This window comes from Neofelis nebulosa, chromosome 2 (genome assembly GCF_028018385.1).
Source record: "Neofelis nebulosa isolate mNeoNeb1 chromosome 2, mNeoNeb1.pri, whole genome shotgun sequence".
Classification (NCBI taxonomy): Eukaryota; Metazoa; Chordata; class Mammalia; order Carnivora; family Felidae; genus Neofelis; species Neofelis nebulosa.
Genome location: NC_080783.1, coordinates 34,167,965 through 34,194,839, shown reverse-complemented (window position 1 = coordinate 34,194,839; position 26,875 = coordinate 34,167,965). Strand labels below are relative to the sequence as shown.

The following is a 26,875-nucleotide window of genomic DNA, read 5'->3' as shown; positions in this document are numbered from 1 at the left end:
ACACATCTATTCTAATATATAGATGTAATATAATACAACCATTTGAGTATTTGTCTTATTTGCCCTCCTAGATAGTACCTTAAAAGCATAAACTGTCTGCTAATTTTTACATATTTTACAGAGCTTAGTACAGTGTCTTGCACAGAATAGGTACATGACAAATTATTTAAGTTGAACTGAATTTTCCTTTTAATATGAAAATAGTTAATGTAAATGTACGTTTTGAAAAAATAATTCTTTTTCAGAAAGCACTATACATCTTGTGCCTACCATAGTGCCCAGCACTTCCTAGGTGAGAAATAAATAGTGGTTTAATAAATAAGTCTTATCATGTTCCAAAAGTGCAAGTAATTATCTGTATAATAAGCTATAATATTATCAAGTCACATAATAAACCTATCACCACCTTCTTACAGACCATATCATTAACTACGGTTTTTAAGTAACATATGCAATATAAAAATTTTTACAAAATAATACTGTTTTATAGAGGTAGGGGCACAGATAAACAAGTAACATAGCTGCCATTCAATTCCTTATAATTATTCAGAGATTACATTTCAGATTAGTATTTTATAACAACAGTGAACTTACTAGTTCCTAAGACATAACTAGAGGTTTTATGTTTTGTTTTTTTGTTTTTTTATCAAAGAAAACTACTATTATTATTCCTGTTTTACAGAGGAATTTACACGAGTGAATTTCCAGTAACAGCACAAGTAGCCCTGATTTTTCTAACTTGCAAGCCTGGGATCCAAGACAGACACTGATTTTATTCTCTCAGAATCAACAATTCCACACTATAGGCAAAGGGTAGGTGTTATGGGCTGATCTGTATCCCTCTCGAATTTATATGTTGAAGTCCTATCCCCCAGTGTGACTGTATTTGGAGACAGGGCCTTTAAGGTTGAATGAGGTCATAAGATTGATTGGGGCCCCAATCCAAAAGGACGGGCAGTCATCTGCAGGCCAGAAAAATCTCATCAGAAACCAGACCAGCTGAACCTTGATCTTAGACTTCTGGCTGTCAGAACTGTGAGAAAAAAAGCGTCTGTTGTGTAAGCCACCCAGTCTGTGGCATCTTGTTATGGCCACCTGAGCAGATTAAGACAGTGGGCTTGTTACCCACCAAGACCTCAGAGACCCCGCCTCTCCAAAGACCTGCCCATTTCCAGTTTCAGGATTGAGCTGTGGGGGTGCCTAGGGGAGTGCTCTTCTAGCCTCTCTTCCCCTCCACAAGCAGATAGCATCTTGCCTTCTTGCTTTTGTAAGTGTGTGTGTGGCATCATAATGAGTCATCTGGGTGTCTGGGCTCAGAGAGAGAAGTAATAACTGGAGGTTCCATTTGCCTCTGAAACAGAAGCTTCAATCCAGACTACACTGCCTGCAACATCTGGCAATATTCTTACCTTCTTTGGACTTCAATCTTTTCATCCATAAAATGGGAACAATCACGAATTCCTTACAGGGTTATTTTTAAGACAGTGTGTGTAAAACAGCTGACACAAAACAGCAAGCCAGTTTCACAACTTTTATTGAATTTTTACCACGTGCTGCATATAAATGTTATCTCTATTTTCTCCTATTCCTCTCAGTGTTAGGACAATTACATCATGTGTGCTTTCTTTTGACTGACATCTTTTGACAAATTAAGATCTTAGTGATTGGAACACTACTAGGTATATAGGAAGAGCTTAATAAATAGCTAAACTGAATTGAAGTGAATTAACAAAACTATACAAAAGTTCTACAAGACTTTGGAGATGAGGGTTTCTTTTTTCAAATACTATTTCTTACCTTCTTCCATAGAAATTGCTGGATACAGACAAATAATCGAAGTGGGGAAAAAAAAGAGAGAGTGAGAGAGCACAATAGTTAATGCTATAGGTTTTCAGATTAACTTACAATAAGAAAAGCAAAGTGCCAAAATCATTTAATTAATGTTCTAGGCTTAATCTATAGAAATTTGGTAGAGATTTAGTAATGAAATGATAAATATGTATCCTATAGAAACTAATACATTTATGAATCTTGTTGGAAATGGGGATTTTGCTTCTGGCAAATCCCACTCCCTTCCCTCCTTAAAGTTCTATAAGGGTTGTGTTCTATTCATTCTGAATTAATGCACTTAGTTCAGAATATTTTAGGAACTCAAATCTTGACTGGAATAAAAGGGAGAGAGGGAGGAAGAGAGGAAGGAAAGAAGGTTGGAAGGAGTGAAGGAAGGAGGGCAGGAAGGAGGGAAGAAAGGAAGGGGGAGGGAAGGAAGGAAGGGGGAATGCAGAAGGGGGAGAGAGGAAGGAAAGAAAGAAAAAAGACAGAACAGCGACAACTTAATTGTATGAGCATCTTTAGTAATATATTTATGATGGCCATCTGCAAATTTTTCAGTAAGTCTTGTTAAATAAAAGTGCCCATACCTCCTAATAACCTGTTCCTGAGATTTTTCCCCTCTATGGTAACATTAATCAGAAAGATACAAAATAATACTTATTACAGCATCATCTAAAACAGTTAAAAGAAAAGGAATGATCTAATAATTTAGAAACTGAACATGCCCCATGAGAAACAACCCTATGAAAAGTGACCAATTAAGTCAGTGTCTCCACCCTTGAGGTTCCTGGACTTAGAGATTTGTGAGTATAAGAATAGGGGCTACAAACCATATTTCAGGATGGGCTTTTCCAAAAGTCTAATGTAAATCACACTTAGGCTACAGGAGCCAATTAAACATCAACTAGGGGTCCTACTAGTTACCAGAGGCTGATTAGAAGCTTCATTAGCAGGGCCCCTGGGTGGCCCAGTCAAACACCCGACTTTGGCTCAGGTCATGACCTCATGGCTTGTAAATTTGAGCCCTGAATCGGGCTCTGTGCTGACAGCCCAGAGCCTGGAGCCTGCTTAGGATTCTGTGTCTCCCTGTCTCCCTGTCTCTGCCCCTCCCCACTCATGCTCTGTCTCTCTCTATCTCTAAAATAAATAAACATTAAAATGTTTTTAAAAAAAGAAGCTTTATTAGCATTTCAATGTGCCTTTGAGAAATGAAATAGGAAACTGAATTAAAGAAGTACCTCAATCTGGTTTGGTAAAAAACAAAAAAAAACTTTTTCAAAACACAAAGAAATAACTAAAATATCACTATAAAGATCACATCATGAAAAATGTTTCTGATAAAATGTTAAGTTAAATAAAAAAGATAGGTGCACCTGGGTGGCTCAGTTGGTTGAGCATCCGACTCTTGATTTCCACTCATATCATGATCTCCGGGTTCTTTAGTTCAAGCCCCACATCAGTTCTGTGCTGACAGTGCACAGCCTGCTTGGGATTCTGTCTCCCTCTCTCTCTCTCAAAAATAAATAAATAAACATTGCCACTCTGAAGGAATTATAAGAGAGTTTTCTTCTTTCAAAAATGTCTCTATGATTGTCATCATAAATTTTCAAGAGAAAAAGAGAAGAAAAACTAATTTTGGGCTTAGACGAGTAATAAAGTAAGGACTTGCCATGGGCCAATTGGTGACACTGACACTGTTGTCTGCTTTAGTCCCCTTGCAGCCTCCCGTTCAGGTCCCTCTCCCTCCCTCCTGGCACCCCCAACCTTACTTCCTTTCGGGGGGAGGGGGGGGCTGGTGAGGGCCATTTCTGAAAGGGCCTTGCTCAGACAGTTCCAGCTGAGCTCTGCCAAGCTGCAGCCCCTCTTTTCAGGTGGCAAGTAGTTCACAAGCTTTGCCACCATGGATACCTTTACTAACCATTCCCCCACTGCCGTTTGGATATTACCATCTAGCGAGGAAACTGCATTGATTAAGTAATAATTCAGTCCCACGTTTATTCATCAAATGCACACACGACTGTTCATCAGAGCTTCTGAATAGTGTGAAATTTAACCCCCCTGCATAGAGCCCACATGAAGGTTTGTGTGTGCAGCCTTGTTCACCAGCATATGTGTAATGTATAAGCTAGCTGTAAAGACCTCGAGGCACTCAGAGTTGGGGGGCCATCACAGAAGGTATCACCGACACAGGAACATTTGCATTTTTATAAACTGAAAACTCTTATAAATCCAAAGGCATGAAGGTGCAGAGTAGGATTTCAGATGGCTGCTAGGAGCTTATTTGGGCAGTGGGGACAGTCAGAGATCCTCTCTTGGCCAGGAAGCCAGCCCTGGGAGAGAAGGAGCAGGCTTCCCCATGATGCACACGCTGGGTTTGAGGTATCAGCACACTCACATATGGTGGATTTGAGGTGGGTGTGAGGCTGGTATGGCTGAGACCACCAGAACTCCCGCTGCTTCCTATGCACAAAGAAATACACCATGAGGGAAAAAAAAAAAAAAAACTCAGGTTAACTCAGGTGAAATAGATCCAGTGCTTCCTAGAATTCTGCTGCTTCTACCCAAGTGAAAAGGGAGATTTCTTCTCCAAACACATTGTCAAATATTCTCCAAATATACAGGTTTTCTTATCACATTTTTCCTGTCTTACAGGCTCCTTTCAGAGCAACTCTTCGACTGAAAAATCTGGCCACAGGCCCCAGAGCTTCAGCGACTGACCCATAGGCCCCTGCCTCTCCAGTGGGTAAGCCTGCTTCACCTGGTCTCTGAATCTTCACAGCATGTTCCGGTTCCCCTCCCAGGTTGTTGATGCTCAATCCCTTAGAGCCACGTGGATTTCAATTCCTTCTGCATCCTTTATTTGCGCGCTAATCCAATAAGCCTGTCATTTCTGTGGGCTCCTTGCAAGACCCCTACCTGAGCTTCCTCACTGCTTTCCGCCCTGAGACCATAAGGACTAACCTTATAAAGCTTTTATCCCTGTTTATGTCAGTCCCCCAAAGCTTGGGTCATCCCTTATCCTCTGCATGTTAATCCCTGTAAGGCTCTGTCTACCACCCGCCTTCCCTGAAGCCCTTTCACACACCCCATGGAAGTCGAAGTCAGTCTTCAACAAAGCCTCCCAGACTTCAGCCCCTACTGTGAGTAGGTGAGCCCTTCGCCCTTGTGCTCTAACCAAATCCCAGGTCTCCTGAGGGAACTGCTCCCCTGCATCTTTTAAGAGGCGGCTTGTTTCCTCTCCATTGACAGCTGTGTGCTGGTAAACAAGCTCTGGGGGAAGGGGAATAGCTGTGTTGAGTAGCTTTTGCTGATTTCTTTCCTGCTGGCTGATTTCCCTGACCATGGACGTGAGGAGAGGTGCATGTTTTCATCATTCTTCCTCTCTCTTTCCCAGCATTTCTTTACCCACCCTCACTCTCAGCTTACAACATTCCTTCTTATTTCACTGAGACAATCAGAGAACTTCCACAAGCTCTCACCATATCCTCACCCTCAACTATGTCCACACATTCTGGATTCTCTGCTGTTACTATTACTGTTTATGATCCTGTATAAGGCCAACGCCTCTACTTGTATATGGTTGACCTTTAAGCAGGCCCTCTTGTACATGGATTTTTTCCAATAAACAAGTACAGTACTGCAAATGTGTTTTTCCTTTCCTTATGATTTTCTTATTAGTATTTTCTTTTCTCTAGCTTACTTCATTATAAGAATACAGTATATAATACACATAACATAAAATATGTGTTAATCCACTGTTTATATTATTGGCCAACAGTAGGCTATTAGTAGTTATGTTTGGGGGAGTCAGAAGTTATATGCAGAATTTTGACTGCATGGGGGGTCAGCACCTCTAACCCCTGTGTTGTCCAACTGTACTAGATCATGTCTCCGTCTGTCTGCTCAAGGACATTGACAACAGCAGTTCCTTTCTTTTTCTCTGTCATAAAATTTTCCCTCTCACTGGACTGTTCCTACGAGCATTATGTACCTCATCTAAAAAAGTTCTTTCACACCACTCCCCTTTCCTCTCCAGCTACTTTCCCATTGCTCTGCTCTGCTTTGTACTAAAATGTCTCATGCCATAATTTCTTCAAATTGCTTTTATGACTGCCATATTGCTAAATCCAATGGTTAGTTCTCAGTCCTCTCTATAGCAGCTGACGTGGTCGGTCAGACACTATACTGTCCTGATTTTCATCCCACCTCATTGGTCACTCCTCAATCTCTTTTGCTAGTTCCTTTTCTTCCTCTCAATTTCTTAACATTGGCTGGGCCTTGGACCCTTTTCTATTTTCTATCTTTACTCATTCCCTCAGATCTCAAGGACACACAGATGACAGCCGTGGGTTCAGATTCAATAACTGACATTTCAATTCAGGCCTGAATGATTAATAGAGGGAGTTAGCACTATCTTTTTGAGTTTCACAAGTGCTTTTCTCTCTTTTCTATATGATATGATTTTTCTGGTCTCCTGAGTATTTAAAATGCTTAGGGCATATGGATAAGTTGACTTTTGGATTTACAGACCAGTTTATATGTTTATCTATCTGCTTGTCACTCTTTACCTAATCTTAAATACAATAACAGAAGCCTGAGAAACATTTTATGTCCTGATAGTTCAGTCCTGAGTCCAGAAGTAAGAATTTCCTTACCTCTTCAAAAGGTGGTTAGAAGGAATTAGACCAGCACAGGTACCAAGGTCTGAGATTTTCCGGGCCTGCCACCAGAGGGCATCGTTCTGGTCCACAATCTGCAGGATGTCCCCTTTCTGAAATGGCAACCCTGCATCCATGCAGGGGATAGTAGGATCCTCCTGGGGCCAGTACTCGGTCATGGCACGAACATATACCTGACAGTAGGTACAAAATGGTCCCATCAAAAGAACCCTTGCCCATGGGCTGTCAAGACTTAAAACCATTTCTCTACTCCTCTACCTACTGTTACTATCTTTCCTCCCCATACTCTCCAAAAGGGGAACCTGCCTCTTGAACTGAGTCTAAGATCCACCAAAAAAGTGACTTTGCCAACAGAATCTCTTAGTACTGAGAAGTTTTTGCTCAAGTGTTTCCCATTCTTGATATTACTTTTTAACTTCTTGTACTCCATCTCCTTTTATTGTATTCATTTACTCATTTGCCTCTCATGTCATCAATATTGAAAAATGTCCAGAGCGCCTGGGTCGCTCAGTAGATTAATCATCTGACTTCAGCTCAGGTCATGATCTCACGCTTCATGAGTTTGATCTCCGCATGGGGTGAGCTCAAGCCCTGCTTCGGGTGAACATGAGCCCCATTTCAGGTGAGCCCTGTTTCTCTCTCCCCCCCCTTCATGGTATTCTCTCTCTCCCTCTATCCATCTCTGCCCTCATTCACTTGTGCTCTCCCTGTCTCTCAAAACAAAATGTGCAACACAGTATTGAACAAATGTTCAACACATTATAGAGGAGGGTAGTATGATACAAAATATTAAGTCACTATTATTGTTATTTGAGGATTTCCTATACGTGATTATGAAGGCTCAGTGTATTCTTACCATCTTCTGGCTATTAACAGGAGGGGCAGAAACTGGAACCACCTTGAACATAATTGTACCATGAGACATAGCCTAGAAAATGTCAAAGGGGAGGGGGAGAATAACAAATCACAGAGTTCACTGGGTTATGACATTTTAGCAGATGGAGTTATAACACAGTGTGCCCAGTTTTAAGGGTGACATCCCCCACAGGGACTTTTACAAGGGTTCAATAGCTAAATATCACCATGCAGAAGTGGAAATTAGGAAGAAATTTAGCTCAGCTTCTGCCCTGCTATGGGGCTCCAGAGTTCCTGGCCTGCTAAACCCCACTCCGAGGCCTGGCCTCCCCCAGGAACACTCCATCTTGTGACCTTATTCAGCAAGGTCTTCTTCCCACAGACACTGGGGAAGGAGATGAGGTCCTGATCTGACTTTCCCTCCTCAAACTTGAGTCAGTAATTACTTCCCGAATACCTGTTCCTGTGCCAGGCAGCCCAGTCTGATGGGGAAGAAGAGGGCTCCCAAGTCTTCTGGGGGGATGGACAAGCTCTAAGCTCATGGGGGGAAGGGGGACCCTCAAACATTTTGAGAAGACGGAGAACCTATTAGACTGATGGAGAAGGCAAGATCCTCCTGTCACGTGCACTGTGGCAGGTATTAGAGATCCAGAGAGGAACAAATGTCGCTCAGAAATTTCACAACCCCACCATCCTGGCTCTGAAGCTGGCACCAAAATCGCTGAGGTGGAGCCATGTGTGTCTGCAACTGACAGTCCTTAAAGCTCATGTGCAGCATCTCATAGCATGTGGTTTGCACAATGTTCTGGTGCTTAGTATATTCCCTATAATCCCACCTCTCACGTAGTCCCTGAGGCACATCTATGAAAATTTAGGGTTCCCCCCAAAACTCAGTTTGAGAACCACTATGATAAATAGTAATCCATGTCAGCCCCCACACTTGGGGTGTGCATGGGGGAAGTGGGGGGGCATACCACTATGGCTATGACAGCTGGACTGTGATTCAGGCAAAGGTTTGAAAAGTGGAAATGGGACCTAAAAGAAACCTAAACCATAAACTGGTCGTAAATCCCCAGTTTCAACCACCAATGATGGTGGGCAAGACAGGCAAGGAATTCCCCCTCCCATAGGGTAGCCTCCCCTGACATCTTTTCTACCCCAAAGCTACCTCAAGGAAGACGGTGAATAGATTTCAGCTGTATAAAAATGTTAGGGGAGCAAAGGTAATTTGCTCAGGTTCAGACACTCCTCCAGAGTCTCACTCTGGCCACCCCAGCTTCAGTTTCCAAAGGAGCATCTCAGGCAACAAGGAGCCTGGGCTGGGGGGATTGGCAGAGCCTTACTGAGGCCAAAAGAGCAGCTTGGCAAGAGAAGTCTCCCAGCAGAAACAGAAAAGGTCTGGGGGTCTGGAGAAAGGACCAAACCCCCCTCATGTTTCAGCACACACACCATGGGCCAGACAGGCTCAGGTCAGCCACAGCATTGCACTGAGTCATGGAGAAGGCAAACAGAAGACTGTTACCAGAATATGGATCACTTGCTCAGGGTCCAGTCCCTCAACTGAAACTCCATTCACTTCCACCAGTTTGTCTCCAGCATATAACAGCCCTAGGCAAACAGGAACACAAAACAAAGGAAGATACAAGGAAACTGGCAAAAAATAGAGGTAGCTGTACCAAATATTTTTAGCAAACTCATTAAGCCAAGCATGCTCTAACATTTAAACATTTACTCTGAAATAATAACAATAATAATACAGGCTGGTTATTCTGGAGTACACCACCACCAAAGCACAGAGAATCGCATTTTATACCTCTTTACTGGGTATTAAGTGATGGTGATATTTCTATTTCTGCTAATCTGATGCTGTAAAATGAAGATATCATGAGTAAATGATAAATGAAAAGGAAAGGGGAGGGGCATTCTTCAAAAGAGGAAACATGGAGAAACATGGGGGTTAAGATCAAGCCTTGAGAAGTATGAAGTAAACAGTGGAGTTGTCGGAGGGAGAGGTGAGAAGCAGGATGACGTTGTGGAACAGAAACCATGGGTGATGAACACTTCAAGACAGTTATGGTCAATGACACCAAATATTCTAGAAAGTAAAAATAAAACTGAGGCCAAAGGAAGGGCCAGTGGACTTAGCAACTAGGAAATCCTGGGGCCACTGCTCTAAGAATGTTGGGGTATGAAGCCCATCCCGTCTCCAAGGCCCTGGGAAGTGAGGACATGGGGCAGCAGGCACGGAAATGCAGCTGTGGAAGGAAGGAAATTCAGTTCACTTGTAGAAAAGGCAAGCAACAGGCATTTCAAGGTGGAACAGAGCCTTGTTGCAAGCGGAAGGACCAGGTGAAGGGAGAGAATTGGGACTATAGAGCAGACAGACCCGGACTTGCATCCTGAGTCTAACTGAAAACCGTGCATACATTAGTTACTTAATCTCTTTGAGACTCAGTTTCCTCTTCTGCAGAATGGCCTGATAATACTTAGCTTGGTAGATTACCACAAGAATGTAAACTGAGAGAACATTAATATGGGGCCTCAGTGAAGGAGGGAAACAGGATATTCTGGAATATTTATTCCCTCCTTCCTAGTAACCAATGCAATGCACAGAGGCCCTGACCTTGTTTAGGAAAGCTGGGTTTCCCTGGAAAGAAGACTAAACAAGTAATGGTTTCCTATTTCTCTGGTCACATCCATACTCTGCTGCTCAGCTTACCACTTCTCTCGGCCAGCCCTCCGTGGATGACTCTGGCCACCAGGATATCCCCTGTCATCTCGTGGCGCTTGATGGTAGCTCCCTGGAGAAAGAGTGCAGTGGAATCCCTCTTTTACCTAACATGACCATTTTTCTGGTGGCTTCCCTCAATATGCCTCTGGTCTGGTCAGAAGAGGATATTTATACCAACCAGGGCCATACCATGCCATCAAAAAGACAAGGCCATTCATTCAACCTTGGCCTATCAAAGTCTCTATCCAACCACATAGATACAAAAGAATATTTAGATCCTTACAAAGATAAAGAAAGCTCTCACCATTACAACCTAATCAAAGAGACTTCTTAGAAAATCAAATTAATACCTCACTTAGCTTCCCATCAATAAAGAGAAAAAAACTTAGATAAGTACATTGGAATTTAGTGAAATGTATGTACCTCAGAGAGCCAAACAATAAATATAATAAAATAAGTCTTATTTCTCACAGATTTTTCAACAAAGAAAAACACTAAGCAAAAATCTTTCCTAGAGAAAACATGATAATGTATCATGTGTTTAAAGCCACAGGCAAAAGTTGCTAGGACATGCTTCAGCCATTATCTTGGATCCCCTCACATTTTCTGAATGCCTGAAACTATACTGTGACTAGAGACAAGAATAGTTAACATTATATTAAATAACTACTAGAGATAATAGAGTTCACAATCAACCCTTAGTTCATAATTAACACTTGGTTCACAATTAACCATGGTATAATTCTAACGAAAAGATAAAGTGATTTCCTTACCAGGGGCTGTTGGTTTTTCACCAAACAAACAATCCTCATTGCTTCCTCACTGTCAGGGATGTTGTCTGGCAATGGGGGGAGAAGGGGCTCAAAATCTTTCTGAGCCACGGTGTCATGGGCACTGAGCAAGGCCTAGGAACAGAGGAGGCAAGGTGAGTAAACGTCACACATAGGACATACGCATTTAGAAGACAGGGAGCCAATACTCTGTCCAAGACACCGCCACCATCACTACTACCACAACAACCAACACGTACACGCTGGCCTTTTATGTGCTTTTATGTGCTGGCCTTTTTTACTCAGTCTTCACCATAACTCTGTGAGGCAGCTATATTTATTGTCCCCGTTTTAAAAGAAGCAAGGCAGGGAGAGGGTAAGTGATACATAATATATTCTTGCATTTCTGCTAAAATGTGTTTTGTCACTTCTCATTTCCTGCAAATCCATGTAATCCATGGTGCTCCTACAAGCTTGAACTACAGAATAACTTTTGTAATATTTTCTCTAATTAAAGCAGAATGGGGGATAGTAATCAAAACATCTTGCTGGTTTAGTTTGTCAGTGACTCCCAAGAGCTTATGAGGAACAGAATGAGAAAAAGTAGCTTCCTGATTTAGGGTATGAGCAAAGAGTTCCTTCTAATGGCCCATTTTGTTCAATTTTTATTTCATCGGGTGGGGAAGTAGTCATTTGATAGCCCAGTCTGAGATTGGAGGACAGAACTTCACTGGAACTCAGAGAAAATTCTCTAGGGTTATCTTGTAAACTAAAAATTTGACTCATAAGTTCCATTGCTCCAAACACAGACCTTCTCTTAAAATTCTCATCTGTTGATAAAATGATCTCAAATTCTATAAGTGCTATGAGATAGGTTTCCTTTCTGTAATCAAATGTTTTTTAATCAATTGTTCTTCATATACCTCTCATTGAGTTTATCATCCTTATACTATATTTTCCAAACATCTTCATACACTTTATCTAAAACTTAAAATATTTACAGGGAAGTATACTACCCTGATTGTCCCCCAGAACTTTAGAGGGACAATGGCCTTGTAGGGGGGGCAACAAGACACATGGAAAGTTCTGGATGTCTCCTCATAACTCTGGCAGGTTTAGCTCCATGGCTAACAACACAGAGCCAGTCACATCTGAGTCCCACATCTTTAAGAACAATCTGTTGGTCACCCGTGTGCAGTAATAGAATGTCTATTCAGAAAGTGAATTTTCTGTCACATTTATTTCTTCTTCCCAACTTTGCTTATGCACCAGATGGGCATATCTTATCTATTTTAGTAAGCACTTGCCTTAAAATGTGGAGCCTGGAGGATTTGTCTCAGTTCTTGGGTCTCAGGGGATTTAGGAGTTTCACGTAATATCCCCACTACCTGGTTGGTAAAAAAAGTGTACACTGTAAAATTTTTTAAAATCTTCATCACCTAGTTAACTTCACCCAGGCTGGATAACAGATATAGCACATTAACCTAAGACAAGCTGTTATTGAAATCTTCATTTTCATCTTTAAAGTCGGGGCCCAGAATCTTTCCTTCATCATTAAACTTTACTACAGCAAGTTGAATTCAAGATTTGGGGTAGATCTAAACTTCAGTGCCCCAGTCCTGGCATATTACAGGCTTGGAGGAAGAACTAACATGATTTTGTCATATCATATGTACCAAGGCAATTTCCCTCTAATGGCGCTAAAACTGTTTGTTAACATGAATGCTTTATGGGCAGGTTAAGGAACCTGAGTTCTCCAGGTATTTGAGCCCAATCCTGTGGATGTTCCATCAAATGGAAAATGGGAATAGTAGTTTGTATTTTAGGACTTATTATTTCATTACCAATTTTAGTGTTTACTGCAATAAAAAATGTTAAACAGAATAAATTCTGATCTCTTTTCCATGGTTTAGGTGTAGACCTGCTTTCTGATAGGACATAAGACCTTTAAAGACTTTACAGAGCTCTACAAATTCTCAGCAGTTGAGCCTCATTACCTACAGTCAAATGAAAATAAATAGTTTACTAAGCTTTACCTCCATTCACTACAATTACAACAATAAAATATCATATGTGTGTTTTCCTGGGAATAACTGAGAACAATGTGAATTATTGATTACTGGAGTGGAGGGTAAAGTCTTTCTCTTTTTTTAATATTTATTTTAATACAGTTTGGGCAATAAATAATAAAATAGATTACACTTTTTCATCCATTTGATAAATATCTTTTGAACATCTACTATGTGGTAGGTACTGTTTTCAGTGATACAAATACAGTGCCAGACAAAAATCCCCATTCTCGGGGCGCCTGGGTGGCTTGGTCGGTTAAGCATCTGACTTCGGCCCAGGTCATGATCTCACGGTCCGTGAGTTCGAGCCCCACGTCGGGCTCTGTGCTGACAGCTCGGAGCCTGGAGCCTGCTTCCGGTTCTGTGTCTCCCTCTCTCTCTGACCCTCCCCCATTCATTCTCTGTCTCTCTCTGTCTCAAAAATAAATAAACGTTAAAAAAAAAAATTAAAAAAAAATCCCCATTCTCAAAAAAAAAAAAAAATCCCCATATTTTTTTTTTGATGGTGATGAGAGTTAAAAAGATAAATAAAACAGGAAGGTGGACAGGGAGGGGTTGCAATTTTAGGTAGGGTGACCAGAGAAAGCCTTAGTGCGAAGGTAATATTTCTATGGAGACCAGAAGGAGATGAGGAAGTAAATCATGTGAGTATATGGCCAAGAGCATTATTGACATATGGAATAGCAGTGCAAAAGGCCTGTGGCACGTGCATGTTGGTTCAAACAACCACAGGGGTTAATCTGGCAGGAGCATAGTGAGCAAGGGGAAGAGCAGTGAGTGTTAAGTCAAAGAGGGAATGGGAACTATATTATGTTTGACTATCTAAGAACTGTGATGTGTACACTGAGATAGGGAGTCATTGGAAGGTTTTAAGCAGAGAAGTGACATGATTTGACACCCCTTTCAAGAGGAATTCTTCAACTACTATGCTGGAATAGACTATGGGGATGGGGGGGGGGCAAGAGCAGGAGACAAGGGGGGAAGCTATATTGCAGTTATCTGTATACGAGATGATGAAGGTTTCTATTATGTGGCATAGTGGAGGTGATGAGATTCTGGATATATTTTGAAACTGGCCCTGAAGAATCTGTTGTCAGATTGGGTATGAGGTATGAAAGAAAGAGAAAGTCACAGATAACCCCAAGGAGTTTGGCCTGAGTACTACAAAAACAAAGGTGTCATTACTAAGATGGAAAAGGTTAGGAGAGAAGTAGCTTTGGGTGTGGGGACCATCAGGAGCTCATGGGCCATGTTAAGTTTGAAGGGTCCATTAAACATGCATTTAAGTACAATGGGGAGAAGTCAGTGGGTATAAGAGTTCAGGCAAAGAACCCCGCTAGAGATATAAATTTGGGAAACACTTCTATAACAACATTACCCAAGGATTACATGGGATAAACTGAGCCTAAGATTTAGGAGAAAAAGAGAGAAATGGACATATGCTTAAAATGCCATTTGTTTGTTTGTTTAAATTTGAAGTGCTGGCTAATTTTCTCCCTTCTATTAAAGCTCAGTTAGAAAAACTTACGCAATACAAAATCATCAGTCAAACTCTCCCATTAGGTCCTTAATTCATTTAAATTAACAGTGCAAGTAAAATGCCTTCACGTTTAAAGCCCTATTCTTCTGTGGATTAAAAAACCACCTTACCTCATAGGATAACGTCTGTGCGTGAGTTGTGGCAGGAACAAGTTTCTTTTCTTTAAATTCCTGGAGACAATCATAAACCTGCAGAAGGGCAACGGTGGGAGAATGACATACTGATAACATGACTATTAATGTTTCAGGTTGAAAGGTCTGCAAGGGGAGAGACAGGCTGGTCCACGGTGCAAGCAGTTGAGTGGCTTGTGTGACTGGCCTTTAATAAGGTGTCTCTCACTGTCTAACAGATATGGTCTCAAGTTTGGTGGTTTCAATGCTTCAAAGGCTTAATTACTGGCCGCCACTAGAAATTGGTCTTCCCCAGCCACCATCACTGGTAAAAGGAAATTCAAACTTTTACTCTTGTTATATTGACAAGTGGGCTTTCCAGGGTTGGGACCAATAGGGATTTGGGGCCAGAGACCTGTAAGAACCTCTGTGTCAGGGCACCGGCCATGTGGCTTGGGGTTCAGCAGAGTGTGTGAACAAGAGGCCGGGCACACTATATGTGCTTATTGCTCTCTGTTCTCATCTTCCATTCGTTTCCTCTTCCTCTCTTAATTCTCCAGTAAACGTTCATTTATAAAAATTTCAACTTCGCCTCTGCTGACCCCAGGACTTTTTTCCACAGCAGGATCTACAGTTGGCTGAGTATGCCCAGGCATGCTCAGCTCTGCAGTGAGGCCTTTCTTATTTTAGGAATCTGGTTTCTCTTACTGGTGGAGGGATGAGGCCCAAGAGGCCAGTTTGGCCCAGCCTTCTACCATCTAGATCAGGGATGACAGTGCTTCCTCATGCCGCCCCTGTGCCAAGTGCTCAGGTTTACCCGGAAGACACAAGGCTGATGAACTGAGGCAGGGCACATGGGGCACACACCATCTGCACAGGTGAGCAAGGGAATCCCTTTAGTGACAGGAAAACTCCTGCTTGAGCTTAATCCCAAGAGGAAAACATGCCTGATAGGAATCAGGTTGGGCTTTTCCTCCCAAGTTTTCATGAGAAAACTGACTGACGGGTAACATGGTGTGAGTTTCAGGTGCACAGTATTTTGAGTTGATATATGTATGTGCTACAGAATGATTACTACGGTAAGGTTAGTCAACATCTGCTTTACCTCACATAATTATGATTGCGTGTGTGGGTGTGTGTGGGTGTGTTAAGAACATTTAAGATCCACTCTCTTAGCAACTTTCAAGTATATAATACAGTATTATGAGCTATAATCACTATGCTGTACATTACACCCCTAGAAGTTACTCATCTCATAACCAAGTCTGTACCCTTTGACCAACATCTCCCCATTTTCTGCAGCCCCTGCCCCTGGCAACCATCCATCTATGACCTCTGCTTTTTTAGATTCACACAGAAGTGAGAACATATGATGTTTGTCTTTCTGTGTCTGACTTATTTCACTTAGCATAATGCCCTCCAGGTCCATCCATATTGTCACGAAAGGGAGGATTTCTTTCTTTTTTATGGCTGAATAACATCCCATTGTATGTTTCACTTCTGGGTATATATTCAAAGGAAAAGAAATCACGATCTCAAAGAGGTCTCTGCACCCCCGAGCTCACTGAGGCACTAGTCACAATAGTCATGACATGGAAACAACCTGAGTGTCCAACAATAGATGAATAGATGAAGAAATCAAGACTTTTAAAACAAGTTCTGTGAGTGTACCTCTTTGTTCATGCTAAAGATGTTGCCACTTTCTCTTATTTTATTGTATTCATTTTTAATTTATTTATTTTGAGAGAGCAAGAGCTGAGGAGAGGCAGTGAGAGAGGGAAAGAGAGAATCCCAAGCAGGCTCCCCACTATTAGTGCAGAGCCCTACACTGGGCTCGATCTCACAGTTTGTGAGATCATGACCTGAGCCAAAATCAAGAGTGGGATGCTTAACTGACTGAGCCACCCAAGCACCCCACCATTTTCTCTTATTTTAAATAATATATTAACAAGCATCAGAAGATTGACCACATTTCACACTTAGCTGAAGGACACACCCACATCCAAAAATTAACTTTAAAAGATAATCTTTCTTAAAAATAACATTTGAACAAAATTATAATTAGATAGTAGATGTTATTGTACAGTGCAAGAAATTATAGCCAAATTTAAAAGAAGAAGAAGAAATTTTCAAGGTAAGAAAAGTTTAAGATTGGGGTGCCTGAGTGGCTTAGTCAGTTGAGTGTCCAACTCTTGATTTCAGCTCAGGTCAGGATCTCACAGTTGTGAGATGGAGCCCTTAGGCTCAGCCCACGGAAGCCTGCTTACGATGCTCTCTCCCTCTCCCTCTGCCCCTCCCCCACTAGTGTGCGTGTACAAGCTCTTTTGCGCTCCAGCGCATGCACGCTCTCTCTCCCTCTCTCTCAAAAAAAGAAAGAGAAAGAAAGAAAGAAAGAAAGAAAGAAAGAAAGAAAGAAAGAAAGAAAGAAAAAATTTAAATGTCTAAACAGAACTGCATATATCTCATTTCCTGATTTTAAGAAACAGGAATAATTTTTTTAAAGCATTTTTATTTGTACTGAGTTTTAGCCTCAAGGACAAAGGGTTGTAGACAGATGCTAAAGGTGCTGATGGCTATTTGTGGTGGTGGCTTTGTGATCCCATGGTCCTCTGACGAAAAGGAACTAGGAGAGAAAAGAGGAGCTGCTGTATACTTCCCCACCTAAATTAAATTCCTTCGTAAGCTAATAGGTTTGTGTAGCTCTTCTCTGAGAATTGCTGTGATATTGTGATTTATAATAAGAATTACATTATTTAGTCTGGCCCTGATTCTGGCTCAGAGCTTCTAAAACCCTTGGAATTTCCTAAGCAAGGAAAGTGCTCTTTTTTTATGTTAATGAAGTGACTTCTGGAATGCACCTAAGGTTAAGGGCAGGTTGCCAGAACTAACCATGTAATTAGACAGTTGGAATTTTCAGTCCCACCTCACCCCCACCCCCTTCCTCCACCTCTAAATCTGGGGGAAGGGAGAGCAGCTGGAGGTTGAATCTACACCCAGTGACTAATGATCTAATCAGTTGTGGCTACGTAATGAAGCCTCCAGAAAAGCCCAAAAGGACTGGGTTTGGTAGAACTTTTGGTTTGTGAACATGTGGAAATCTAGGGAAGAGTGAAGAGGGCATGGAAGCTCTTCATCCCTTCCCACAAGTCTTGGTCTATTTATTTCTTCCATCTGGCTGTTTCTGAGTTATATCCTTTTATAATAAACTGGTAATCTAGCAAGGGAAACGTAGCAAATTAATGGAACCCAAGGAGGAGGTTATGAAACCTCTGATTTATAGACAGTTGGTCAGAAGTACAGGTACCCATCTTGGCTTGTGACTGATGTCTGAAATGGGGGGAGGGTACAGCAGTCTTGTGAGACTGAACCCTTCACCTATGCTATCTCCGATATGATCCGATACTATCCGATGCTATCTCCAGGTAGATAGTGTCAGAATTGAGATGAATAGTAGGACATCCAGTAGTATCCCGAGAATTGTTGTTGGTGTGGGGACGCCCACCCCCATGTTGGAAATTCTCAGAACACACATAAGAATTGGCCTTCTAAGAACATTTACCAAGTTGGAATTTCCTGACAACTGACCAGTGGCACAGCTGGGTAAGCAGTTCCCAGCTCCCACAGTAAGCAAAGGCTTCCGGGTAATGAGGTGCTCACCTTCAGCAGAGCCTGCAGCCACGGCGAATGGAGAAGATCGTACAAGAGACACACTCCATTCACATCTCGGCTATAGAACAGATTCAGCTCTTGTAGCACAAGCCTCAGGATCTGGGAGAGACCTGGAAAAGGGCGAGGGTGGAGATGGGGTGGTCGGTGTGGGGTGAAGAAAGGCAGGTGTAAGTATGAAAGACAACTCAGACAGCCGGGATGTCCTAGTGACTATGGAGGAAGGAGATGATGCTGGATTTAAGGCCAAAGACTCAGGTTTCAAGCCCTGTTCTATCACTGTGTGAGCTTCAGAAAGTCACACAACTATCTGAAAACCAGTCCTTGGGGCAAAATGAGAATATGCTAGCTTTCCCATTGGGTGTTGCTAACTTTCCCATAGGGTTGTTGGGAACATTAGATGAAATAATAGATCATAGTATATACAGATGTAGGGTTTTATGAGAGCAAAATTGCTTTCCCTTCCCTACTTTTATCAGCCTTTGTTTGTTTCCAAAATTATCTAGTTGTTCTCTGGATCTTCTTTCTCAAATTCATACATAGTCTTTGTCTTCACCCTTTTTGAGAGTTCTTATTGAAAATGTGATTGAAAAACTTGGTCCATAGGTTTTTAATACAAATCTCAGGATTCCACTGATTAAAGAAACTGAACAGATTTTAGTGAATGCTTGATTTTTTTACAAATAGAAACTATTTATTGTAGTGATATCTTGAATGTGAACAAGTTGTGAAGTTCTAAGTTTAAATAAAACACTGGGAGATTAGAGAAAAAAAGAGGTTCTAAACTCACTATGCCAATTTCTTTCCATCCTGACTTGAAAATTGCTTACACTCATCACTAGTAGATGTAGTAGGACACTCTAAAGTGTACAACAATGTCCTTATAAGGATCACAATAAATCTGGGGCACCCGGGTAGCTCAGTCGGTTCAGGTTCCAACTCTTGATTTTGGCTCGGGTCATGATCTCACAGTTCATGAGATGGAGCCCCAAGTTGGGCTCCATGCTGACAACAAGGAGTCTGCTTGGTATTCTCTCTCCCTCTCCTCTGCACCTCCCCTGCTCGCACTCTCCCTCTCTCAAAAATAAATAAACATTAAAAAATAAAATAAAAAAGAATCACACAAAATCTATCAGACTCCCTTCCCCTAAATTTGATCTCATATTTAGAGTGATATTATAAGGCTTTTCCAGTCTAGAAAGGAGTCCTGATACCACATACCATTCTCTGGATTGGTGGCCGTAGAGGGCTTCATGTCCTTCTTGTCTGGTGGATCTGTGCCTTTGTCTGTCTGTATCCCTCCTCCCTGCACAAGCTTTCAGAAGGAATTCGGAACTGGGAGCAGACCAATAGCTCGCAGCACACAGCTCACTCAGTCATGCTGGCCATGCAGCTCTCATGCACTGGAATATATTTTCAATAGCATTTATATTGAGCAAGTCAAGCACTGTGCTATACTCTGGGACCCGTATCAAAGAAAACACTTGCCCTGTGGAGCTTACTCCCTAAATTAACCCCTATGAGAGAACACTACAATTTCATAAAACAGTCTTCCCACTCTTCTCTTTTTTTAGCAAGTGACAAACAAATATTTGTTTTGTTCCCTTCTTTTTGCCAAGTTAATTTTACCATCCTTTAGAGCCAGAAGAGACTTCCCTGGCTTGACTCCACTCAGGTGCCCTGTTCTCTCTCACTGCACCTGTAGTTCTTCATGGTACTGATCATAATGGCAAGAGTCATGGCTACTCCTGAGGCATACTCTTAAAGATTGTTTTCTACGTTGCTTTCAGAAGGTTTATTTTCAAGAAACAGAAACACAATAGTGGCGAAACAGGGTAGAAATTTATATCTTGCTTATGTAAAAATGTAGAGGCAGAGAAAATTCAGGACTGGTAGGGCAGCCTTGCTCCATGAAGTGCTCAGAGAACGGTCTCCTTCTAGCTCACTGCTCTGCCACCCTGGAGTGTGGTATGGTTCTCATTTTCCTGTTCCAAAATGGTGGCTGGAGCTCCAAACATCACTTCTACATTTCAGCCAGCAAAATGGGGATTAAGAAAATAAGGGCAAAGGGGTCATGCTCACAACTTCAGAGAAGTTGCCTTATATGATGAAAAATCACCTGGTATAATTTTCAAACACCTCACTGGACTTTGATGTTGCTCAAAACAACAACAACAATGACAACAACAACAACAACAAAAAACTGTATAACTATCAGAGCCTAGAACCCAACTTTTCTTTACCTATAAACACAAAGTATTTTTGCATAATATACATTGAATTTTCTGAAATGGTATTACTGTAATTGAGAAATGAATTTACTTTGCTTTGCTTGGACTTTATCAAGTTGCTCACTATTTCAGAAAATCATGTCAATAGTGCTAAGGCTGCTCATACCATTTCGGGTATCACAGTGTCACACTACACTATCTGCCTTTATCTGTGTCTGCATTCAAAGCTGCTGCATCCTGGTGGATTTTTTTATAGGTGCAAACGTGTTATTTCATTATATATAGTGATATATATGGTGTAGTGATATTCCAGATTTGTATATTGAAATATACAATATCTTATTGACTACATTTATTTAACGTTTCCTTTTTATTATTTTTAGGACATGATATAGATGGATTTTCTTTTTTTGAGGTTGTGTGTAAGTGTCTTATTTTGGGTTTCCCCAGAATCAGACACAGACAAAGATTCTAGTGGGATGATTTGTTTGGAAAGTGATCCCAGGAAACACCAGTAGTAGAGTGGGATATTAAGACAAGGCAAGGGGAGTGCTGTCGACAATAGCCAAAGTATGGAAAGAGCCCAAATGTCCATTGACAGATGAATGGATAAAGAAGATGTGGCATATACAGATGTGGCATTGTGGTACAATGGAGTACTACTCAGCAATCAGAAAGAATGAAACTTTGCCATTTGCCAACTATGTGGATGGAACTAGAGGGTATTATGCTAAGGGAGATTAGAGAAAGACAAATATATGACTTCACTCATATGAGGAATTTAAGATACAAAACAGATGAACATAAGGGAAGGGAAGCAAAACAACATAAAAACAAGGGGTACAAAACATAAGAGACTCTTAAATACAAAGAACAAACTGGGGGTTGCTGGAGGGGTTGTGGGTGGGGGGATGGGCTAAATGGGTACGGGGCATGAAGGAAGACACTTGTTGGGATGAGCACTGGGTATTATACATAGGGGGATGAATCACTAGAATCTACTCCTGAAATCATTATTGCACTATATGCTAACTCGGATGTAAATTTAAAAAATTAATTAATTAAAAAAAATAAAATGTGAACGATGACATTAAAAAAAAAAAAAAAAAAGGCAAAGCAAGGAGACAAAGTCAGTGAAAGGTGTACCAAGCAAGTAAATCCTTGGGAAAATATGGGACAAGACAGTGGGGATATTTATACACCAATGCTGCCAGTGATTGGTTGAGAGATTTTCCTAGAGAACATTACTTCTATTTCTTCCAGCCTGCTACATGCATACTTTCAGATAGTGGGTACAGGTGCTGGCAGTTTGAAGTTGGCCTGGAGCAGGGGGTTGGGGAGGGTGCCTGGGTGGCTCAGTCCGTTAAGCAGTTAAGCGTCAGACTCTTGATTTTGGCTCAGGTTGCGATCTCATGGCTGGTGAGTAGGAGTCCCGTGTTGGGCTCTGCACTGACAGTGCATAGCCTCCTGGGGATTCTCTCTCCCTCTGCCCCTCCTCCTCTCATGCATGTGCTCTCACTCTCTCTCTTTCAAAACAAATAAAAACAAAAACAAAAACAAAACTTTCTCTCTCCCTCTGCTCCTCTCCCCAGCTGGAGCTCACTAAAAAAATAAATTAAAAAATTAAAATGATGTTGGCGTGGAGTGCACCAAAATTGTAAGGACCAAGGGCATGTGGGTATTATTAAAGTAGGAGAATAAAGGGTAAATCAGGATTCTTTTAAAGGAGGATTTCAAATTAGTTGTTAGAGACTGGGATATTGCATCTGATGTGGTTGAGAACTTCTGTCCAGAGTTTAGACATTGTGGGGTTGAACCAGGGAGGCCATCTAGAAAAAGATCATTATTAGGTTGTCTCTAAATTCCAAGACAGTGAGAAGAGCAACACGGAAAGCTGTTATGAGATTTTAGACAACTTTCCCATGCACATTCTTTCCCAGTCACACTAAAGTATTCTAGTTTGCTAGATTCTAAGAAAACCTGAGATCAACATGTTTCGCCACGCCCACCACCACCCACTCTGCCCAGCCCCAAATGAGTTAGGTTAAACCCTGTCCTTTCCCTGTATTCTAGTTTTTGAGCCTCTATTGAATCACTTAGTTCAACATGTGCATGTATGACTCACCTTCCTCCCAAGATGGGAGCACGTTTAGGGTAGGGAACTGAAAAGAAAGATGGAGCATCTTCCAGAGAAAAATCAGAGCAAACAGATGGGTCTGGCACCAAGCCATCATATTCAGGCAACTGCTGAAAACGCTACCCGAAGGGTGCCTCACAAATTACGTACCCTTAGAGAGGCAGTGCAGATTAACAATCCAACTGCTATTCATGTAGGGTGGACCACATTTCTTCCATATTTGATGCCCAAAAGACAGTGTGCCAAACTAGACCTATCTATGCAGCAGCTGGGGGCGCTAGACAGTGCAGTCCTGAGATGAACTTACTGTGAAGGAGATTTACAAATAAACTGTGGTTTCTGTAGTCGTTTGATTAAGAAAGCTTCCAATAAATCTAACTCCAGGGTTGCACAGATAACTAATTGATATATTCTAAAAAGCTCATGTTGACTAAAATCTCCTCACCCATGGAGGTATAAACAGTAATTTTCATCTCCACAGCTTGGGTGAATTCTAAAAACGTTGCTTGCCTGGTCGTTGTTAGGTTCCCAAGACAAATTTGCTATGGGCGAATTGTGTTCTCCCAAATTCAGCTGTTGAAGCCCTAACTCCACTGTGATGGTATTTGGAGATGGGACCTTTGGTAGATGATTAGGTTTAGACGAGCCCCCGTGATGGCATTAATGCCCTTGTACAAAGAGACACCAGGGAGCTTGCTCTCCAGTCAGTCTCTCTGCCAGGTGTGGACACAGCGAGAAGGAGGCTCTCTTCAAGCCAGGAAGAGGGGTCTCACCAGAACCTGCCCATGATCGTACCCTGATCTCAGATTTCCAGCCTCCAGAACTGTGGGAAAATAAATCTCTGTTGTTTAAACCACCCAGTCCCTGGTATTAGCCCAAGGTAAGACAAAAATTCATAGAAAAAAATTCAGAAAATGGTTTTCCCTCCCTCTTTATGGCTACAAAAACTGTTGTGACACTTCAGTTCACAATCTGCTTTGCAATTCTCTTACGCATTAACCTGTTCAGTGTGCAGCTCCTGTGTGGGTCATGTCTGCAGAGGGCCTGGAGAGTAGACCTCGTGCTTTCTGGTTCACTGAAAGCCTCAGCACCTGTAACAACACCTGGGCTGTTATTTCCAGTTGTTGAAAAGCAGAAAAATAGGAGGCCAAAATACGGAAGTACAAGGCTGATACCTTCCCAAGCAGTTCAAGAACAGCTGGGACGTTAGTCCTGAGGTGGGAGCTGCTGGACTCCAAAGGCCTCCCCTTCCTCTCTTCCTCAGCTTGGCTATATTGACTTCAACCTCTTCCCCTACCAAACTTTGAAATTGGGGGCCGAGAGCTTGGGAGATCATCCAAAGTTAACTTTCATTTTTCAGATGAGGAATCTGACATTCAGAGGGGGTATTCAGTAGAGCTCACAAGTAGTAAAATCAAAAGGTTTCCTCTTTTGTTTCCAGGACTAGCCCTGAAAAATGCTAGTAACTGGCAAAAGACTACATAATGCTTCTCCCTTGCTTTTTCGTGACTTCTGGACCAACTTTGTAGTTAGAACTTACTTATTTCTGCTGTCATGAGAACGAGAATTCTTGATTGAGGCTGCAAGTAAATAGCCAACCATATGCAATTCTAGACTAAATAAGTAACAGAGGAAGGAGCACCAGTTCTTATGAACCGAGAAGCTGCATTAGTGTTATTGACTCATAAGGAATTTGCCTTAAATATTACTTTAAAAATCAGTATTTCCATGAACCTGAAAAAATGTAGTGACTACTATTAAATGCCATTCCCTCTACCCCATTAAGCTCATTTTTCAAAATAATGCTTCCTAGTAGACCAAGCCTGAGAAAGCACTTGAAAACTTAGTAAGTAATGGCCCATACAAAAATGGCCCAGCTTCCCCAGGGTCAAAATGCTGTTGGCTAGGGCTAGGACAAATGCTCAATTTTACTCAGTCTACATGACAACTCACTATTCCATACTTAAGACATGGTTTCCCAAAGCAAAATCTGCTCTTTCAAAACCACAGAATTCACCATATGATTTGGGTTACAATGAAACCAAACTGTTTGAATTACATTACCCAGAATTTTCTTCTTAGCTATTAAAAATTAACAGAAGCACAGACATTTATAGATCTCTTCTGGTAACCCAGAATCATTTGGCAGAGTCTCTCACCTGTAAGACTGCAAACATCCAACGTTGCTCCTATCCAGAGAAACGCTTTGGTAGAAAATACACTTGTGGGCTATTAGCTGCCAAAGTCACCTCACTGTTCTAGAGAAAATCTCTGCACATCCTCTTTGATTTAATCCACAGAAGCCTAACCCAGCCTAACCACTAAATTACTCCTAAGCTTCCCCTGTCACAAATCTTTAAGCATTCCTTGTACTGAGAGGTGTAACATACCATTTTCAACCTTCGCATTGATACCTTCTCTCAAAATGCCAGCACAGTTAACACCAAAAAAGTTTATTTTTGTTGACGATAGCATGATAACAGACACCCCACAACAGCATCTTATTTTTGTAAGTAGGCTTCATGCCCAGCATGGATTTCAATGCAGGGACTGAATTCACCAACCCGAGATCAAGACCTGGGCTGACACTTTACTGAGCCACCCAGGTGCCCCCAGACAATAGCATTTTTAATGAAAGAAAAAAAAAACCAAACAACTGTGGAGATACCCGAGAGTAAGCTGAACTTTAACCTGATTTCTCATGTTATGGTGAGAAAATGATGGAAGACTGTTTAGCCAATAATAATGAGGCCTATAAAAAAGCAGTTCCTTCTGGAAGTTTCCCTACCAACTGACTGTCCTGAACTTACTAGTTATCCATTCTCTATCTCAGACTGGAGTTACTTCTTTATTTGAAAATTTTATATTGCAGCAAGGGGTTGGTGGGAAGCAGATATCCCAGAAAAAAACGAAAGAAAGGGTACTGCTGACATCAGAGGATAAAGACCAAATGGCCATTGTCAGAGGTTTTTCAGTCCCTTTATTTCAAATTAAATGGGTAGCTTCCCTTTGCTTTCCACTGTTGATGAAAATACAAGCGGAGAACGTGATACATCTGTGACTGTTTTTGAGCACACCATATTTTATCCTACACACCTAATTTTATTAAAAGTTTTCACTTTCAACTCATTTTTTACTTTATGATGTTTTAATGCATCACCAAGCTATGATATTCCATCTCTGGCAGCAGCAGTAGGAAAGAGCCATGGAATTAAAGTTAGGGAAGTTCTAGAGTCCCAGCTCTAGCAGTGAGTGAATCCCAGCCACTCCTCATCTGCAAAATCAGCGGGGCTAATGCCTGCCTCACAGGGCTGCTGTGAGCATTCATCACACATGTGAAAGATCTGTAAATTGCCGCACAAGTGCTAGTATTTCTATTTAGAAATAGTGGCCTGGAGATTTAGAATTGAAAATTTATGGTTTTAAATATGCTATCTAAAAGGTATATATGAAGTAACTGGCCAGTGTCACTCAAAACTCCAATAAAAGGATGATTTAAAACATGTTTTTCTTAGAATTGAGCCAGTCTATCATAATTTTGAGAATTTCTCAGTGGGTCTCAAGTCTTCATTCACTTCTACAACTATCCCTGTCTCTCTCTCTCTCTCTCTCTCTCTCTCTTAAGGGGTCAAGGCCTTCAGTAGATTTGCCTTTAAGAGCCAAATGTGGAATCTGTGTGTTTATTCCAAAATCAAAACAATCCCTAATGGAAATGCAAAGTGCTTAACATAATCAAGTGTTGGTCCTTTTCCAATAATGGGTAGCCACCTTCTGAGACAGAGCAGCGGTGACATGGACAGGCTTCTTGAGAAGACATTACAACTGGGAGGTGGGCTAACTAATGCCTAATATTTCCAACCAGAATTTTAAACATCTTCTCTTCCCTTACCCGAATCTGTTTAGGAGAAAAAAAACAAAAAAAATAACCAGTGAGAATCAAAATATACCTTTTATTCCAAGAAATAATAGATTTAAGACCCCCGCCCTTGGGGTATTAGGATCAGAAAGTCAATTTGTGGTCAGCAAAGGTGGTTACCATAATTATAAATTTACGTTCATTTTAAAGAGAGAGATCTCTAAAACCCCAGAAGGACCTCTGAAGCCAATACAAAGAGTCATGAATTACAACTTGGGTAAAAAACAAACAAAAACTAAGGCTGGGTTTAAGTTTTTAGGCTGCCCTGGGATGCCTGGGTGGCTCAGTTGCTTAAGCATTTGACTTCATTCAGCTCAAGTCATGATTTCGTCATGAGT

The 26,875-nt window shown here is 41.4% G+C and overlaps 1 protein-coding gene across 5 annotated transcripts in view; it reads right to left on the bottom strand.

Moving 5' to 3' along the window:
* The window catches only part of LOC131500223 (transmembrane protein 237), a 73,338-nt gene extending 48,159 nt beyond the window's left edge, over positions 1 to 25,179 (bottom strand). The window contains exons 1-12 of one of the 5 annotated variants that reach the window (XR_009256188.1): positions 24,781 to 25,179; positions 19,475 to 19,656; positions 18,245 to 18,366; positions 14,588 to 14,665; positions 12,176 to 12,256; positions 10,872 to 11,003; positions 10,087 to 10,168; positions 8,890 to 8,975; positions 7,369 to 7,440; positions 6,489 to 6,685; positions 4,229 to 4,293; positions 1,798 to 1,815 (exon numbers count right to left, since the gene is read on the bottom strand). Coding sequence is in view for 4 of the 5 variants with exons in the window: in XM_058709068.1 (XP_058565051.1) it covers positions 1,798 to 1,815; positions 4,229 to 4,293; positions 6,489 to 6,685; positions 7,369 to 7,440; positions 8,890 to 8,975; positions 10,087 to 10,168; positions 10,872 to 11,003; positions 12,176 to 12,256; positions 14,588 to 14,665; positions 18,245 to 18,366; positions 19,475 to 19,508 (967 nt within the window). In the remaining variant the exon portion in view is untranslated. Of the gene's footprint in view, positions 1 to 1,797; positions 1,816 to 4,228; positions 4,294 to 6,488; positions 6,686 to 7,368; positions 7,441 to 8,889; positions 8,976 to 10,086; positions 10,169 to 10,871; positions 11,004 to 12,175; positions 12,257 to 14,587; positions 14,666 to 18,244; positions 18,367 to 19,474; positions 19,657 to 23,621; positions 24,697 to 24,780 lie in introns of those variants that run through there. The other 4 variants (XM_058709068.1, XM_058709078.1, XM_058709088.1 and 1 more) reach the window with 4 other exon arrangements.
* Positions 25,180 to 26,875: the final 1,696 nt, after the last annotated feature.